This window comes from Chaetodon auriga, chromosome 10, assembly GCF_051107435.1.
Source record: "Chaetodon auriga isolate fChaAug3 chromosome 10, fChaAug3.hap1, whole genome shotgun sequence".
Taxonomy (NCBI): domain Eukaryota; kingdom Metazoa; phylum Chordata; class Actinopteri; order Chaetodontiformes; family Chaetodontidae; genus Chaetodon; species Chaetodon auriga.
The window spans coordinates 6,173,316-6,190,194 of record NC_135083.1 but is presented as its reverse complement, the minus strand read 5'-3'; the positions used below and the strand labels follow the sequence as shown (position 1 = coordinate 6,190,194).

General features: G+C 42.5%; 1 protein-coding gene across 1 annotated transcript; it reads right to left on the bottom strand.

Annotated features, from left to right (window-relative positions):
- Positions 1-528: 528 nt before the first annotated feature.
- Positions 529-16,878, bottom strand: LOC143326612 (protein bicaudal D homolog 2). Its single transcript, XM_076740319.1, has 10 exons — positions 16,427-16,878; positions 14,938-15,261; positions 12,755-12,967; positions 12,406-12,558; positions 10,336-10,851; positions 8,434-9,309; positions 7,673-7,852; positions 6,146-6,297; positions 4,578-4,938; positions 529-3,140 (listed from the first exon to the last, which is right to left on the bottom strand). Exons 2-10 carry the CDS (start codon positions 15,178-15,180, stop codon positions 3,135-3,137), a joined length of 2,700 nt encoding a protein of 899 aa, XP_076596434.1. The 5' UTR covers positions 15,181-15,261; positions 16,427-16,878; the 3' UTR covers positions 529-3,134.
- Between the last annotated feature and the right edge of the window lies 1 nt (position 16,879).

The window sequence follows — 16,879 nt, the reverse complement described above, 5'->3', positions numbered from 1 at the left end:
TATTGCACTACCTCACTCATGGATGGATATGAGGGATGGAGTCATCTACACCAGTGTATAATACTCTGTATGTTTTGTATGGAAAATCTTTATTTCTTATGAAACTAGTAAATAAAGCTGTAAAGGTAAATGTGGTGGAGTAAACAGAAATATTTGCCTCTGAAATGTAGTAGAGTAGAAACTACTTTAAGTACAGTACTTAGTAAATTATACTGCATTACATTCTATTAATATGCCAGTCTTATTGCAATATATGCTGTACTTATATATTAATACATACAAAGACTTAGTAGCATTACTTGCTGACTCTGTTATTAATCACACTACTGTTTTATTTGTCTTAATTTCACTTGAGGAGACCTGCTGCATATCAAACCTGTTCTGCAGGCCGGCCTTAGACACAGGTTTCAACCAGAAGTACAGAGCTTGGAAGGTCTGCTGTAAAATATGTTGCTTTATGGTAGCACTCTGTATAATCCTACTTCTAATTCTTATACTGTGTTTGAACTCAAAAGACCACCATCAATATACAGTGTTGGCTTGTTTTTATTCTTCATGACAAAAGTGGTTCAAAGGTCAGTGAAAGGAACTTGCATACACATAATAAAAAGTTGAGGACCATCGAACTTTATGCGGAGTGTGTGCATGTCATCCTCAACAACGATTTACACAGAATGCAGACCACATAAATACAGTTAAAATATTATACACTGGTAATTAAATTAAACACACATCTGCACATAGTGAATTCAATAGATTAAGAAATCCATTTACAACCTTCGAAGCAATATGACATCATGTTAAAGCATTTCCACTTTTTAGCACAGATCATGAATAGTCCACCAGCTCCCCTGATGGTCCAAAAACCGGTTTCCTCACTTTCAAAACCTTAATATCTTAACATTCAATCTCTGTTTTTGATCCGTTATGTTCTTCATTTCCTGCATTCATAATCTTTATACAGTAGGTTTTCTCACGTAACAGTTCTCTGAAATAAATATAGATAATAACCATTAATTTCAGGAGAAGCTAATGTTAGACTATTCATTAACTAATGCCAACGAGTTAGCTAAAAAGTGAAAATATTTTAGCAAAATGAGATATCACTGTATTCAGTGCTAAAACTGCTCAATGAGTTTCTTCAAAAGTAAGACAGAGATTCAAAAGCATCACAACTACAGTGTTGAATAGTAGCCTCAATTGAGAAAATGTGATGTAATCTAAAAACAGCAGACAAGATCAAAACCAAGGCACTAAAATAAAAATCAGCAGGATGTGTCCTCTTCTACTGAACCACAGGATAGTTGGGCTTAAAAAAAAAAATCAATGTCAACATTTTCTTGCATTCAATTCTCATTTTTATCAAACGTGGTCTCAAAGATCATGATTGGTCTCATCGGGTCAATTCAATTTGAATTTAAACTGCATTCAATGAGACAGGTGTCGTTACGGTGCCAGTGTTAACAGACGCACTGTTGTCTTCAAATCACAGCTCAGGCGTCTACTTTATAAGCAAACAACCTTTGGGTATCAACAGATACATAATGTTTTTATTGTCTTTTCAACCCAGGCCCCGGCGTGTGGAGCTCTCACTTAGCAAAACCACGTCATGATGGAGTTACATCTCGCTTTATTAATATTTTCTTTTGCAAAATTAATTTATTCTGTTTCAGGTCAGAATGTGCTACTTGCCATAAAGCACCGTGTAATGCCTTTAAAATCATGGGACAGTATTTCTTTATATTATTTCATTTTTCTACAAGCAGCAACCCTGACAGCAGCCTGTTCGCACTATTCGCACTTCTAACTGAAAACTATGGATGCTTTAGCCACAGGAGAAGGAAGCTAGCTTGCTGTGGGGAACACTAGTTCATTACAACATGCTTACTTTGGTAGCGCACAAAAGCATGGTGACAAATGATGAAACACAAAACATGAGTACTGCTGCTTAGCTGTTCAAAGGAGTGAGAAAAAGCAGAAGCGGAATGGGAGTTACTATGATTGCAATTAAGAGAAATGAGCATGATCCAACAAGTTAGTATTAATTTTAGGAATTCTTGAGTGTTATGAGACAGTGTCTATTAAAACCCAAAGCCCAAACAGCTTCATCAATGGGATGCCTGCACTTGTGCCACTTAGCACCTTCAGATGACTTCTATTGTGAGAGATGCTAAATAGCTGCTGGAGTCACTTTTGACTGAATGTGGGGTTAAGTTCCAAAACCCAACCCGATCCTAAATAACAGCAGGAAGTATACAGGCACTGCCCTGACTTGGTCTGCATAGTTTGCAAAGTAAGATGGCGCATATTAAAGATCTCCCACATCTTGTTTCTGATTACTCTGTTTGACCTGAGGTGGTGAACTTATGGCTGATCTAGTTCCATCAAAGAAATGGCATGCTTACTGACCTCTAGTTAAAGGGTGTGGCTGGTAGCCAGACACATTACAGGGTAAAAAAGGGCATGTCACTGTATCATCAGTAAAAGGGAGTAACCTCAAGACAATAGCAAGCTCTCTACTCGTAGGATAGCATTTTTGTAAGTAAGGCTGCATTGTTCTATAAAAACAACTACATAGGAGAGCTATCACAGATGACCTAAGGGTTTACAGACACTAACAGACGCCAGACAGGCCTGACTGGGAAGCCAGACGAAAGGCAAGAGTGTAGACACATACAGCCTTAAAACAGATCATAGCCTTGAATCAAAGTCTGAGGACAGTAAATACTGTACACGAAGAGAGTCTCGTTCTGGAGTAACACTGTCAATGGTTCACCACAACACACAGCCTCGAACAAGACCAGATGGAAGCTGGATCCACTTTGGACAAGACACGATCAATGACTTCACAGAGAGCAATGAGCAGCACATTTGTCTCTTCATCCTTCTCCAGGCTGCATGCAGGTTTCTCCACTCCAAGCAGAAAAACCAAGAGGGCTGGATGAGAGATTTCTAACTTTTTTTTTTTCTTTTTTTTTTAACTTTTTTAATCCATGGTTCAGGTGGGTAGAGTGGGGAATGTTGCATCATATGGACAGGATGTCTTGAGTCAGGAAAGGAGGTGGGAGCCGGGAGTCAACATGAAGACAGGTCCTTATGGAGAAAAGGGGGTTTGGAGTAATGGAAGGAGTGTTTCAGCGCTACAGAGACAGGGTGAGACAGAGACAAAAAAAAACATATTTAGTTCAACTAAAGAACATGTACATGAAAAAGGAGAGGGTAATTAATAAGGATAAACAGATCAATACAACACATAAAGCAGGGCTGCCCAAAGTGGGGCCTGTGGGCAAAAGATGGCCTGCCATATGGTTCAATTTGGCCCACCAGATAAAATAAAGTAAGATAAAAATGTATTACAAATATATAAAATTAGTCACTGTTTATGCTGTTTTATTTTTTAGGAGGCAAAAATGTCCTTTAATTATGCAGGATCCCTTTCCTATCCCTATCCCACAGTGGGCAGAGTGACACTTTGCACTTGACACCAGTCAATTAGGGGAAATTGGGATCCTAGCACTATTTTGCATTGTAACAATACAACAGGTGTTTGATTTTGGCCTGTGGCCCAACATTAAGGTTCAGTTTTGTCCCTCTAAGTGAAAAAGTTTGGGCACCTCTGATATTAAGGATTATCAAAGTAGGGACTGTAGAAAAGTAAACAATTCAAACCCTAATAAAAATGAGTTCTAAACCAAATCTGTTCAAAAAACAAAACAACACAATTGTTCTGAATATTAAAGAATGCTAATTTAATATTTTAAAGAATTAAGTAGTTTGGAATAGAGAGTAAATCTGATGGCTATTTTATCTCATCGCCTGTGAGATGGTTTCGAGTGTGAGCTCCGGGCCCTGGCAGGTGTGCCCTGAACTTTTTTACCAGAACTCTTACTGACACTGATGTGCGATTCCTCTGTGGGTCTGCCTGTGGAGGTGGATGATCTACCCCTAGACTCTCTAAAGACCCCAGCCATCCTGGTCTTACCAGGTGCACTGTGACCAGAGAGCGATGTGGTTGTCAGGGGCCCTGAAGATTTAGCATTCAACTGAGAGGAGACGGAGTCTGACTGAAACGTGTTACGGCATGCAGCTGCTGTTTGTACAGAATTAGACCTGTGACCAAACTGTTTTCTTCTGACAGAAGTGTCCACGTTTGGTTTTAGATCAGGCTTTTGTTTACTGTCAGCCCATGCTTCAGATGGGTTAGGATACACACACAAAGCTTTAGAAGAGGTTAGGTTATCTGTGGATGAAGAAAACAAAGAAGACTTCAGCCTGGAAGAAGAGGCAGGTACTACACGAGTTGTAATGAAGGTGTCCTGACGTGCAGGGACTGATGCTCTCCGGCCTGACATGCCTTTTCTTGAATCACTGCCTTGTGTTTTGACCATGAACTCACTGTTTACAGAACTGGTGGAGCTTGTACGTGTTGGGGAGTAGCCAGGACTCAACTCTGCATTAAAAACATCACTGACACTATGACTTCTAATGAAGGTGGCGTCTCGTGGGAGACCCTTGCCTCTGTGAGACCGGCTTGTCTGGATGGGGTTGTCAGGACAAGGAGAGAGAGGGGTTCTTACAGGGCTCGTGTGGAGGCTTCGGGTTAGACTTCTCAAGTGGTGCGTGGCCATGGCAGGAACGCTGCTGCCGAGAACCGGGCTAGCCCGCGGACTGCTCCTGAGTGGGGGACGTGCAGGACTGCTTCGGGGGCTCCGTGGAGCCCGGCCTGACTTGGTGGCCAGCTCTTTTGCCCGGGAGCGGCGGGGGCTGCTGTTCAAGCTGTGGGGAGACAGAGGGGCCTCCAGGTCTTCCAAACGCTGGGTAAGAGCCAGTTTCTGCTGTATAGCCATACGCAACAGAGAATTCAGGGTCTTCTTCTCATCCTCGGCTGCTGCCAGCTGCCTCTGCATCTCATCCAACTGAGTGACATACTGGTCACACCTGAGAGATGCAGACAAAATTAAAGGATGCAACATGCATAAAAAGCAGTCAGACACACACAAACACACACGGGGGGTGCAGATTAGATTATTTTCATTATTGATTAATTTAGCAATTTCTTGTTAAACCATCACAAACTACCCAAACACACAACGATATCTTCACACTGGTAATGTTTTTAGGTTGGCACAACTACTGAATTTGCATTGATATGAAATTAAAAAAGAAACACAAAAATCTGCAAATCCATAATGTTCGAGAAGCTGGTGCCCCAAAAAATCTAATTTATTAAGTAATATATGAGCATTTAATAAATATTATGTTGATAGATAATGGCTAAATATTTTGAGAGAATGAGAAGAGGGATGCATGTGAATGATGTGATCATATCCTGTTGAAATGCAGTCACCCCAGCTGTCCACATGATGGCACCACAAAGCCTAATTATAAACAAGAGGATCATTTAAAGCTGTAATCTTTAGCCTGCAGCAACAGACCGTAGCAGTCCTTGAGCACTGTCTGTTCTCCAATCCTTCTTAAGGATAATCAAATGCCAGCTCATAACTGTCTGGAGAGGGCCTAGACAGGTCATACATGTCCAAGAAGCTTCTCTGGCGAGTAATAACAAATGATAACAAGAACATTTCTGTTGTCCATTACAAAGGCAGAAAAAGACCAACAGGGGAAAAACCATTAGCTCTCTCATTAACCAAGTACAAAAAAAAATTATCCATGCCAATGCATTCTCAGAGAAGGTTAGTGATTAGTGAGTTCAGTGTTGTGTTCTGTGAGTTTAACCCCTGACACACCATCCCACCCCATTAAACGCCCCACCAGTCTCCCGCCAACATTAGGCTTCTCCTTCTCTAAGGTGACCTGGCTTGATGGGACAAATCTGCCTCCTCCCCCCGTCGGCACAGGGCAGAGCATGTGGTTCATAATCTTCACGTGAACCAGTGGACTGTCCACAGGCGCAATAAGCACGGTAAGCTTATTACACAAGTGGTAGCAAAAGCTGCACCACAACAAGAGCACCATTACTAAGCATGAACCAACAAACAACCAGACAACCAGAACTAATGGACATGTTTCAGTTAAAAGCCATTTTAAAGCAATCAAAAATCTACTTAGTCACAGTGAAAAATAAATGGAAGTCTTTTTTCCTAGATAACACTGTTGAATATGTTTTTTTCTCATTCGTACTTACCGACTGGCAAACATGACTCGCAGTGATGAGAAGGTGGCCGCGTCCTCCTTCAAGGCTTTGAGCTCGTTCCGCAGCTTCATCATGGTCTCTGACACCATGCTCTTCTCTGTCTCATACTTGGTTTTCAGATTGGACAGGGCCAACTCTGCAGTCTGCATCGACAGAATAGCACCATCATATGCTACTGAAGCACCCTCATTCCCCTGTCTAACTGGGGTATTAAAATGCACATTATCATGTAGGATTTGTTTCGAACAGACAAAATATGCTAATATGCTCCCCTCAAACTGACAGCACCATCATGAACCACCACAATTCTAGGGAGACTTTAGCCCCAGTTTATGTATTAGCACATACTCAGAGAGGTAATATGTATATTTTTTTTTATTTGGAAACAGATTAAGAATATTGTCTGTAATTCAGCGTACAGAATTTCTTAAATCCAGATGGTTAGAAGTGTTTGGGGGGCTCTGGAAATTCACAACCTTCTGGATTTTTCCAACATTTCCAGTTAATTATCTTTTTGAGAGATCAATGGTTACTCATTTGACCCAAATGTAAGCTAGAACATGAGAGGCACAAACTGGAGATACGTTAGCGACAAACTGCAGCACAAACTGCTGCAGGTTAGCCAACACCATCCAGAGAGCTGTAAATTTTAAATGGTTCTGTTTGTTTGACATTTTAGCACCAAATACCTTAGATGCAACCAAACAAGTTATAACTGTCACCATTACTCCCCCTTTATTTGCATTGCTAGTGAACTATGACATGCCCGCTGCTAAAGAGCCATCTGTATCAGTCCTGGGAAGGTCAATGAAAAAACTGTGATGACTAAGGCAGTAGGAAAACAGTACTATGAGGGACACACAGCTGAAGGCCTGAGCCCTGTTTGGCCCTCTTGTGCAAAGAGCTTTTACATATGTGTGACTTGAACACAGTCATCAATGCAAAAGTCTTGTTTAAATACCCTGATTACATCTGACGAACAAATGCAGAGTCCTAGGAACCAGCGTTGACAAAGTAAACAACTGTATGTGAGCATGGCCTCGCCAAACAGATTATCTTGTGTGTTTATGTCTGTGCGTGAGAGGGTGAGAGTGACAGCGAAGGGAATGACAGAAGCAGGTCATGGACTGCTTGAGGCACAGGAGAGGGGAGGGCAGCATCACGCTGGACACAAGGTGCAGGACCATGTGAGCCCAAGGGCCAGCGTCTAGACGAGACACTGATGATACAGTTGAACCATACTGCTTATGTCAGGATTATGCATGGATAACAGCAACGACTCGCTCATCTCAAACTGCTGAATTTGGTCATGTGTTTATCCAGTTTAGGTAAAAATACTGGCAACAGAAGAAAGACTGCATTTCACAATAGACAATGTTCTCCTTTTTGGTACATGCAAAGAAACTAATGAGGCCTTTCATAATAAACCAAAGCAGATGAAGAACTAGCTTCTTTTAGTGACAGGCAACAATAAAAAAAAGAAATACTGCAACGTAGCCAGTGTGTGCTGTGACCTACCTGTTTGTTAGCCTTGAGCACAGTCCTGAGGGTAGCAATCTGCTCTCTCTTGGTGCTGAGAAGGGACTTGAGCTTCAGTACTTCTTCCAAGAGGCTTTCAGCATCCCGCTCTGACTCTCCGCTGCTGCTCAACCCCGAGTACGGCATCGCGCCCCTCTGACGACAGAGGTCCACTGCCACCTGCGACAACACAAAGACAGCTGTTCATAAAAATGAGTCGAGCATGGGAAGTGTCTTATAGTACTAGAGTGTTTCTTTTTCATATACAGTATATCCAAATATCACATGACAAACAATGGCCACAACATCCAGGGAATGAATGAATCCTCAGAAATGTAAAAGAGCATCTGTATCTTTTAAATTGTGTGTTTCACTACATAAAACGGAAGCTCCATTGGTCCTGACATTACTGTTTTCTGAAAGGATTCACTGTAGTGGAAGCCACTTCTCAAATTTAACTGCTGATAATCCAATCCATTCAAACCAAAGCACACGTGCCACACGTGCATCAGGTGTTGGATTTGAACGGACACGGGAGCCACTCAACTACATTCACCTGTCTGAACTCAGCACTAGGTTCAGCAAGAAAATATGTGAAGTAGGAAAAGCCTGCACCCAGAACAAAAGCCTGCCTATCAGTGATGGAGCCACAGTCAGAGAATCTGCACCACTTTTAACTTTGAGTTCGTAGTCAAGTGCTAGTAAAGCAGTACCTGAAAAAACGTCTGACAAACTGTATGTGATAGTCAGTGCTGTCTTACCCGGAGGTGTTTGATCTGGCAACGGATGACTGCTACCAAGTTGCGGACATTGGAAGGGTCCCTGAAATCCAGGGTGGGGGATCCAGGGCAGTTAGGAGAGTCTACGCTGGCCCCTGCACTGTCCACCTCCCCCATAAACTGCAGTGCTGAAGCTTTGGAGATGAACATGTCATTGCCTCTTGGCTTCTTCTGGGCGTTAAGCTGGGAGTACACATAGTGTGATCTTCGTGCGCCACCTCCTCCACCACTTGCCCTGGCACCATCACGGTAATAGTCCAGGGTGACTCGTTTGGGTGTCAGGTTGTTGCACACGCAGATGTGGTGATAAAGGTTGGACAGCTCCTCGGAGAAGGCCAACAGCTCTTCCTGGGCAACGCTCAAGTGCCCCTCTGAATCAATTGCCACTTTCCTTGTGGCTCCAATCTCCTTCTCCAGCTCACTGATGCGCTCCTGGTCCTGCTTGCTGGACTTGATGCATTGACGGATCTTGTCAGCCAGCTCCTGGGCCTCTGCCCTCCACCGATCCTTCTCCTGCTTGTATCGCTGCTCCAGGGTGTTATAACGAGTTCCTGCCTGAGATAGCTCATCTCGCAGCTTCAGAAGCTCTTCGCTGGCTGAACGCATGCGTGCTTCCAGTACCTCCTTGCTCTTGGTGTCGACCTCATAATCAAAGGCCACATTTCCACCATCTCCGTTTTCTGTCTCACCCCTGTCGTCTGCTTCCTGGTTATGCTTCTGGCTGCTCTGCACAGCTTCCAGCTGTTGGGTGAGAGATCCAACCTTGTCCTCTTGCTGACTGAGTGCCTGTTTGGACATTACCAGCTGCATCTGCAGTTCCTCTACTTTGCCAACCAAAGTGGACTTCTCTCGTTCTGCCTGGTTACACATGTACAAACAAAAAATGTTTCAATCTTCTGAGGTATAAACATACACATTCTAAAATTGCTCAAATTACTTAAAGCTGCCCATTAGAGGAATAACCTTTAATTTCAGTTCTAAGACAGGCCAACAGGCCAAAACTGTTTGTTGATTATTTTCCATAAAACAAGGTCTCTGTAACTCAAATTTCTCCCCCAACCATCTTTACTCTTAATGCATTTTTTATGTAAAATAGTGGCTGACCCCATTCAGCTCCCCACACCCAACATCTGGTGAGTAGGAGCTTGCTAACCCAACCCCCAATTTAAGTGCATCATGAATAATATATTTCCTTCGGAGAGCGATAACAGTTCAAGACAACCCTAATTTTCTTAAGTACCCCCTTTGTGAAGTGTAACAGTGTCAGGTCAGAGTACTGTAGATGATGAAAAGCGGTTCCAGCTGATTTTTATTAATACAGAAAGGCTTACTAATTTCACCAACACAGAGCGGATGTGGTCTAAAACAGGAAGCAGCAGACATCCCTGTTAACAGCTCAGACACACAAATCAACCTGTAAAACAGCCTCACTACTCAGCTTATCAAGGTGGTACTATTCCAAGTTACTCTGACTAGAACGGACACTTTCATCTAAATATAACTGCAGGTCTATGAATCACAAAAGAACAGTAGTTAATAGATGGAGTTAGCAGCAGACGCTAGGCCATTATCAAGTTCACAAAATGGCATCACTAATCCCTGCACTGTATTTACTCTTCATTTAAATACTATGATGCAAGTAAATAAAGACACCTATTTCAGAGAAATGGAAAAAAAATATGTTTGAAAGATGGAAAGGTCAACCTCTCCCTTTGGGGTAAAATCTACGTGGTGACGACCAATTTAAGCTAACAAGGGAACAAAACCATCGAAATTTTGTTGACCTGTAAGCAAGGCAAGATCATATTTCACTATTTTTCTTCAGCGCATAATTTCACCATGTTAATAAATGAAACAAGTGGCACATATTGTCCTGTTGCCTACCTGTAGGAGTTGCTGTTTTAGTTTCTGGCTGTCTGAAAAGTGTAGTTCACTCAGCAGGTCTGACACCAGCCCAGAGGCTGGAGCACGTAGGAATACATCACTGTTTCGTGGAGTGGAGTAGCGATGGATGAGGCCATTACTTTTGGAGCCTCCCAAGTGAGGAGGGTGAGCAGAACCGGGAGCAGACCCAGGACCATTATTAATGCCACTGTCCTGGTCCTCTCCCTCACCCTCACCATCTCCCTCTCCCCCCTGGCCCTCCTCCTGGCTGTCATCCAGCTGCTCCAAGTGGAGCTCCAGGTTCCCCACAGAATCAAAGGGGTTAAGGGTCAGGGCAGAGAGTTCTCGCCGCAGACTGTTCTTCTGCTCCCTCTCCTCCTTCAGGGCTTCCAGGGCCTCATCCAGCTGCCTCTCTGCTATCTCCCTCAGCCTCGCCGCCTCGTCCAGCTGAGCTCGCAGCTCCTCCTGCTCGTCGTTCTTCTGGGTCAGCTCCAGCTTTATCGATTCAAACTCAACCTGAAATGTGATAGAGGAGCATAAATAGTAGAATGCTTTTAAAAGGTCTTTCTAGATGGGTGCAGATTCTGTACTCAACATGCAAATATACCCATCACTGCATGTAGAACCACAGTGTTAGTCACATACCCAGATGGCTTGAGCAGATCAACAGAAATGATATGTACAGTTCCTCCCACTGACAGAGTTTGAATCCTATATATTCACCAACATTTACACCTAGTCGGCTCATCTAGTTGCCTTTAAATAGAGTATACATAAAATAACAATGCATGTCTATTTCTCTTAAATAAAATCAACATGTTATTAAAACTGATCCTGAGAGTCCTTCAGAACATTTAGGGGTTTCATGTAAAACAACAAAAAGGGCGTTTGACATCAGAAACTCTCAAGGTAAGACGAGATTTTCTAACTAAAGGATCGTATAAACAAGCCTGTGCTACATTTAGAACTAGTCATGGACAGTTTGTCTTGGCAGAGCTGCAATATACACAAAAGCCTCATTTGCGCTCGGAAGCACTTGTCTCACACCCTCAGGAATCCAAACAATTTCACATAACTACATAATATAACAACCCACAAGAATACTGAGCCTCTTTCATCACACAGAACACAAACTAAGATTTGAGAAAATGTGAAAAGCATTGGGAACATCTGCTTATGTTTAGAAAATGTTCTTTTAGTATTTTTAATGTTGCCAAAAGAAAACTATTACATTGGAAGCTTTCAGTATGCAGTTGTACTGCCACTATTCCTTTTTAAAGTAATAATTCAGTGGATCTCCAAGTCTCCAGACATGACGTGTGCGCGCTGTGTTTTACTCTAAAGTGCAATGACTGGATAAGGGAAAGAATGACTTTAAAAGCCATCGCTTTCGCCTCCATTGAGTGAAACCCAGGCTATGACTTCGGGCATTTTCAGTGGGGGAACCGTGAAACTGAGGTTACACTGCTTGTCATAGAAATAGATCATAAGATTGTGATGTTCACTGCAACGTTGGCAATATCTGCTGCCTTCCCTTCGACAAACACTTCCACTCGCTCACTGGATATGTCCCATTCTCTGGCCGTCGGTGGCACAGTAGCCATCACTGTTGATAGACTTTGACTTGTGACATGTTACCAATCAGACTATAGAGTAGTGACTACAGACTGAAGTGGCTACAGCTGTGGGAGCCACTTCATTTTCTGGAAATAAAAACATGAACTACCCAGCAACTGGCCTGAAGTTATGTTAACAGACATGTGAGTGAGATTTGTAGCAAGAAAAGCAGTTCTGCTCTCATGGAAGAAAGGTAACTGCTAACAGGCAGCACCCTACAAAAATGACCATATGACTGTGTTAAGAAACACCCACATGTACAAATAGAATATAAGTTCAAAAACAAATTTAAAAAATATATAGAAAACTACAGTAGCATGCCACAATGTTAATATTCGTGCATTTTCCCACCTCATTTGCGTAATTACTTTCATTCTTTATCCATTTACAATTACAGTCAGTGGGTAGAACTTTTATGTATCTGTTAAGGTTGCAGTTTGAGTGATAACTGACCTGGTTTTCCTTGAGCACAGACACCTGTTTTTGCAGAGATATGTTCTCATCTTCTAGCTCAGCATTGTCCTGCAACTGCCGCAGCTCACGTACTTTATATTCCTTTATCTCGTCCCTCAGATGGCCCTTTTCTGCCTCCAGACACTCACACTCCTGTAGAACACAACCCACTGTCAAATCCACAATCAGACAGTTCATGTTATACACGTTAATTATACTTGGGAATGAGGCAACACAGCTAATATATCCACCAGTGAGTCGGGGTTCCATCATATCTATCATGACAAGACGGGGACTAATATTATGCAGCTTAACGCAGTATGCGGGTGTACTAAGTGAGTCACCAAACCTTCTTTAGCTGGGTGGAGAAGACTCCCAGTCTATCGATCTCTGCATGGGCATTGCTCAAAGCAAGGCGTGCTTGCTTGAGGTCTGCCTGGACTTCCTCTATGCGTGTTGCCATGGCAGCCTCCTTACTGGCTGTCTCCTGCAGCAAGCTCTCCTCCCGGCACTCTCCATCAGCAGCTGCACGCTTCTGGCTGGTAACAGAATCTGCAAATGCCTTTACACAAACACAAAGGGTTTAGGAAAGGGCAAAACTTGCAGTATCCTGCAGACTACAGTATGTTACATGCTGGATGAGCATTTTCAGTGCTGAAAGTCAAATGCATTTATGTTTTGCTCAAGTCAAGAAATGCAGACATCTTTAACAAATAAAAGGAAAAAGAACTTTGCCGACAACCATCACCATAAACCTGACTACAATGAGGATGTAACTGTTATGGTTTGGTAACAAGACACCTCAACAGCAGCTTTCACACTGATTGACGCTATATTTTTATCTAATCAACGTGACAAAATGAGCCTAATACATTGGACTTAAATTTGTAATAGCAGGCATATCTTCACATCTTGCCATAATCTGTAACCTTAACCCATTATGCATCAATGACTGCTGATGAAAGAGCTGTCAAATAGGGTGTATAATGCAATGAGCAAGCTACTAAACAAGCTCAACTGAGCATCGTGGTGTGGTTATATAATGATGTTAATTCACAGCACGAGTCGGCTCTGCTTTGTTAAAACCCTGCCAAAGCCTAGGTGGGTAAACAGCCAAGAAATAAGGTTTATGCAGATTATAGGAAAATAGCTGAAATTCTGTACCGCTACGTCCCTTAAGACATAAAGAGCTTTGCTTTATATGTGGTTATAAAACATCAAAATGAGTCTATTTTGGTGGTATTCTGGCACATCTTTTTCGTTAAATATCCAACTGTTTGTAAGCAGGATTTTAAACCTTTTTCTCTCTCAATTTAAACAGGTGGGTGAAACAATTGCTAAACCAAAAATCTGCCCACATGATAGGATTGAATTTTTTGGGATTACCTTCTTACATAAACCAGTTTTACAGGGCATGTTCTAGCAATACTCAATACCTTCACAGCCCATCTGGTGCATTTGTGTCAAAGTTTATAATCAGGAAACAATATTAACCACTCACACATCAGTCATCGAACACAGCTCCAGCATGAGCGTTAGAATCACATATAAATATTTCCACGAAATGAACTTTTAAAAAAGAAAATGTAACTGTCGGCTGGAGCGCAACTGAAAAACACAATATTACACTTGTATAAACACAGTTGAAGGAGTGGCTGTCAATTTCAATGCATTATTGTTAATAATCAATTTAGCAATTAAAGAGAGAGATATGAAACCACTGAGAAGGAAACAATTTGTTTAGCATCATTAAGGTCATGACAAACATATGTCACAATTTCAATACATCTGTGAAAGGTTTGGATTACATGATAATCTGAGTTTTGACATATTGGTCTAATCTGTTCATCTTGACTATGTGGCTCTAGCCTTATTCAATTCTTAATGCCAAGCAGTTAAGTATCAAAATCAGTTCAAGATGAACAGAGAAAACATTATGGACACGCTGACTAACTGGCTGTGGGAGTTGTCCTAATCCCTAAACAGTCCTCTCCCTCTGATGCCATCAGCATCAGATGACGTACGAGGGCAAAACTGACTCAGCATGCAATCACAAGTGTCTTCATTGAAAGTCTAATGTGAAACTGCAGCTGTAACAGAACTGTTATTGTGGTAGCAGAGAGTCAGGGTTACCAAAAAGCACTAAGGGATGAGCAATCAAATTAATGTCATATGTCACTGGTACACATGAAGAGACAACAATGCCGGCTTTATAGGACTGCCAGGGACACTGCAAGGCAGCTCCTTAACTGTTAAACTAAAATGAGCCGCACTGATGGAGAGACTGTGATTTTAAAACATCAGCCATTTAAATTTTGACTGCATTCATATTTTGCCAACAGTGTCATGTGAAAGAACACCATTCTACAATAACAATTTTGTTCAATGGTAACACAGGGGAAACAATGAAAAGGCACTGCCACAAAGGCAGCAGCGTGTTACTGGAAAACAACACTTGGAATGCTGGCGGTATGAGAACTTCACAAATCTAATGTTGTCTAAATATAACTAGAAGGCCTTGGGTGTTCCTACCTCTTTGAGCTGCTGTAGCTCTCCTTTGAGGGCTTCATGCTCCTCTTCCAGTTGCCTGTGTTTCATCTTGAGAGCGGCACTTTCCTCCAACACCACCAAGCCATAGCGGGCTGCCTGTAGCTTCTCCTCTGTGGCCTCCTGGAGCTCAAGAGTCAGCCGCACCACTTCAGCCTTCAAGTCTCTGCTCCCCATCTCTGCCTCCCCTTCTCCCTCCGCTGCTTGACCTGCATCTGCCTCCAGCATCCTTGCCTGGCCTCCTTCTTGTCTGCCAATGCTCTACTGGGACACCTGCCTCCTTCACTCCTCCTCTCTCATTACTCCACACTACAAAAGGCAAAACACAAAGATGGTGGTTATGTAAACTTCTTAGAACAATGGCCAGGAAGGCAAAGGGGTTTTGTGTAAATCACATTATGACACCAACTGAGCAGACTGCATAGGGTAAGATTAACAATGGAGCTGGTTGAGTGAGAAAATGGCTCAAACGGCTACAAGACAAATCCAAGCCACAAATGACCTAACCGCTGCAGGTTACAAATAAATATTACTGGTGAATACCAGTTAGCCAGGTCAATTCTGGTTATATTACCAGTTGTAACAGAAAATATATTACAGCCATTAATCTTTTTAAATAGGCCTTTATTAACACGGGGTATTTAAAGGTCATTACTGATGATCCCCCAACTCCACACAGTTAACAAGCAGTCACTATTAACCTGGGATGCAAGGCTGGCCTGTACACATCACTGAGCAACGTTATCGCTATTCAACATCAGCCACGTTGTATCTGTCCAGAATAAGCCGATAGCAATAGGTACTGTTAGCCACACAGTTATGACAGCTGAGTGAATTTTCATATCACCAGATGTCCTCCTCAAAGTAGCCGTGGAAATAATATGGATTAACATTACTTTGACCACCCGTATTGACTGGGTGGGGCAGAGCTCGCCCATTTCCTCGTGTCCTCTTCTTTGACCGAAGATGGACACACCAGCCGCCGGTTGTCCGGTGCCAAATGATGTATCCCGTATGCATCTGTTTCTCCTACACCACAAACTAACGCTAGATCTTCATAGAATCAAATGGGAGTGTGTTAAAGGGGGTAACGATATAACCTGTAAATATTTTGTCAGCCTCTGTCTCCAAAGTAAGATGGTATCCTTGAGGGTGACAAGGATACAAAATCTAAGACGACACCGGTCTGGGAACAGGACACGGCCGGACAGCTAGCAATAGTAATTGTAGCCTTATATAGGCAGCAAATGACATCACAATGCTATCAGCAAAGTCAAGTTGAAGAATTTAGCTAGCAAGCGTATTAGCTTTGTGATTGCCTACATTTAAATGGACTTACAGGAATAGACATCGATTACAAGACTCGTGGGATAATGTTAGTTCCCCTGTGATAACGTCAGTCGGATCCTGTCACACAAGCTAATTAGCTAATGCTAGATAGCGAATGTTAGCCAAACTTGCTAACGTAACTCACCCGCTGGTTTTATTTCAGACGAGGACGAGACGAGGCTCGCCACTTGCAAGCAAACGTTAATTGTGTATTTCCTCCGGGAGCTGTCGGCGGCAACGGTTGCTAATCTCGAGAGCAGCCAGGGGTACCAGCCCAGTGTGCCGAGCAGCCGCTTCCCTTCCTCCCACCCGGTTCTCTCGTTTCACAGTGAGGTCTGGTGTCAAAAGCGCGCCGAAAACGTGAAAGCGCTATTACCCCCTCTAGCTAAACAACGGCGCAATGCAATGACACCAAGAAATTGTCGTTATTTTCTGTGTGTCGGTAGATATAGCATTGCTGTCCATTCGGGCATAAAAATGAAACAGTAATGCAATGAATGCAATAATTTCTTTATTCTACAAATACGAAATATAAGAGAAATAACGATAGATAAGTGAAGAAACAATACACTTCCGCTCGTGCCTTTCTTATCTTCCG

Excerpts from the sequence above, each read along its gene's own strand:
- LOC143326612 (XM_076740319.1), bottom strand. The coding sequence starts at position 15,180 with ATGCTGGAGGCAGATGCAGGTCAAGCAGCGGAGGGAGAAGGGGAGGCA. Across the intron at positions 12,559-12,754 it reads TCTCCACCCAGCTAAAGAAG|GAGTGTGAGTGTCTGGAGGC; the intron begins GTTTGGTGACTC and ends TGTGTTCTACAG. Across the intron at positions 9,310-10,335 it reads TAAAACAGCAACTCCTACAG|GCAGAACGAGAGAAGTCCAC; the intron begins GTAGGCAACAGG and ends ATGTGTAACCAG.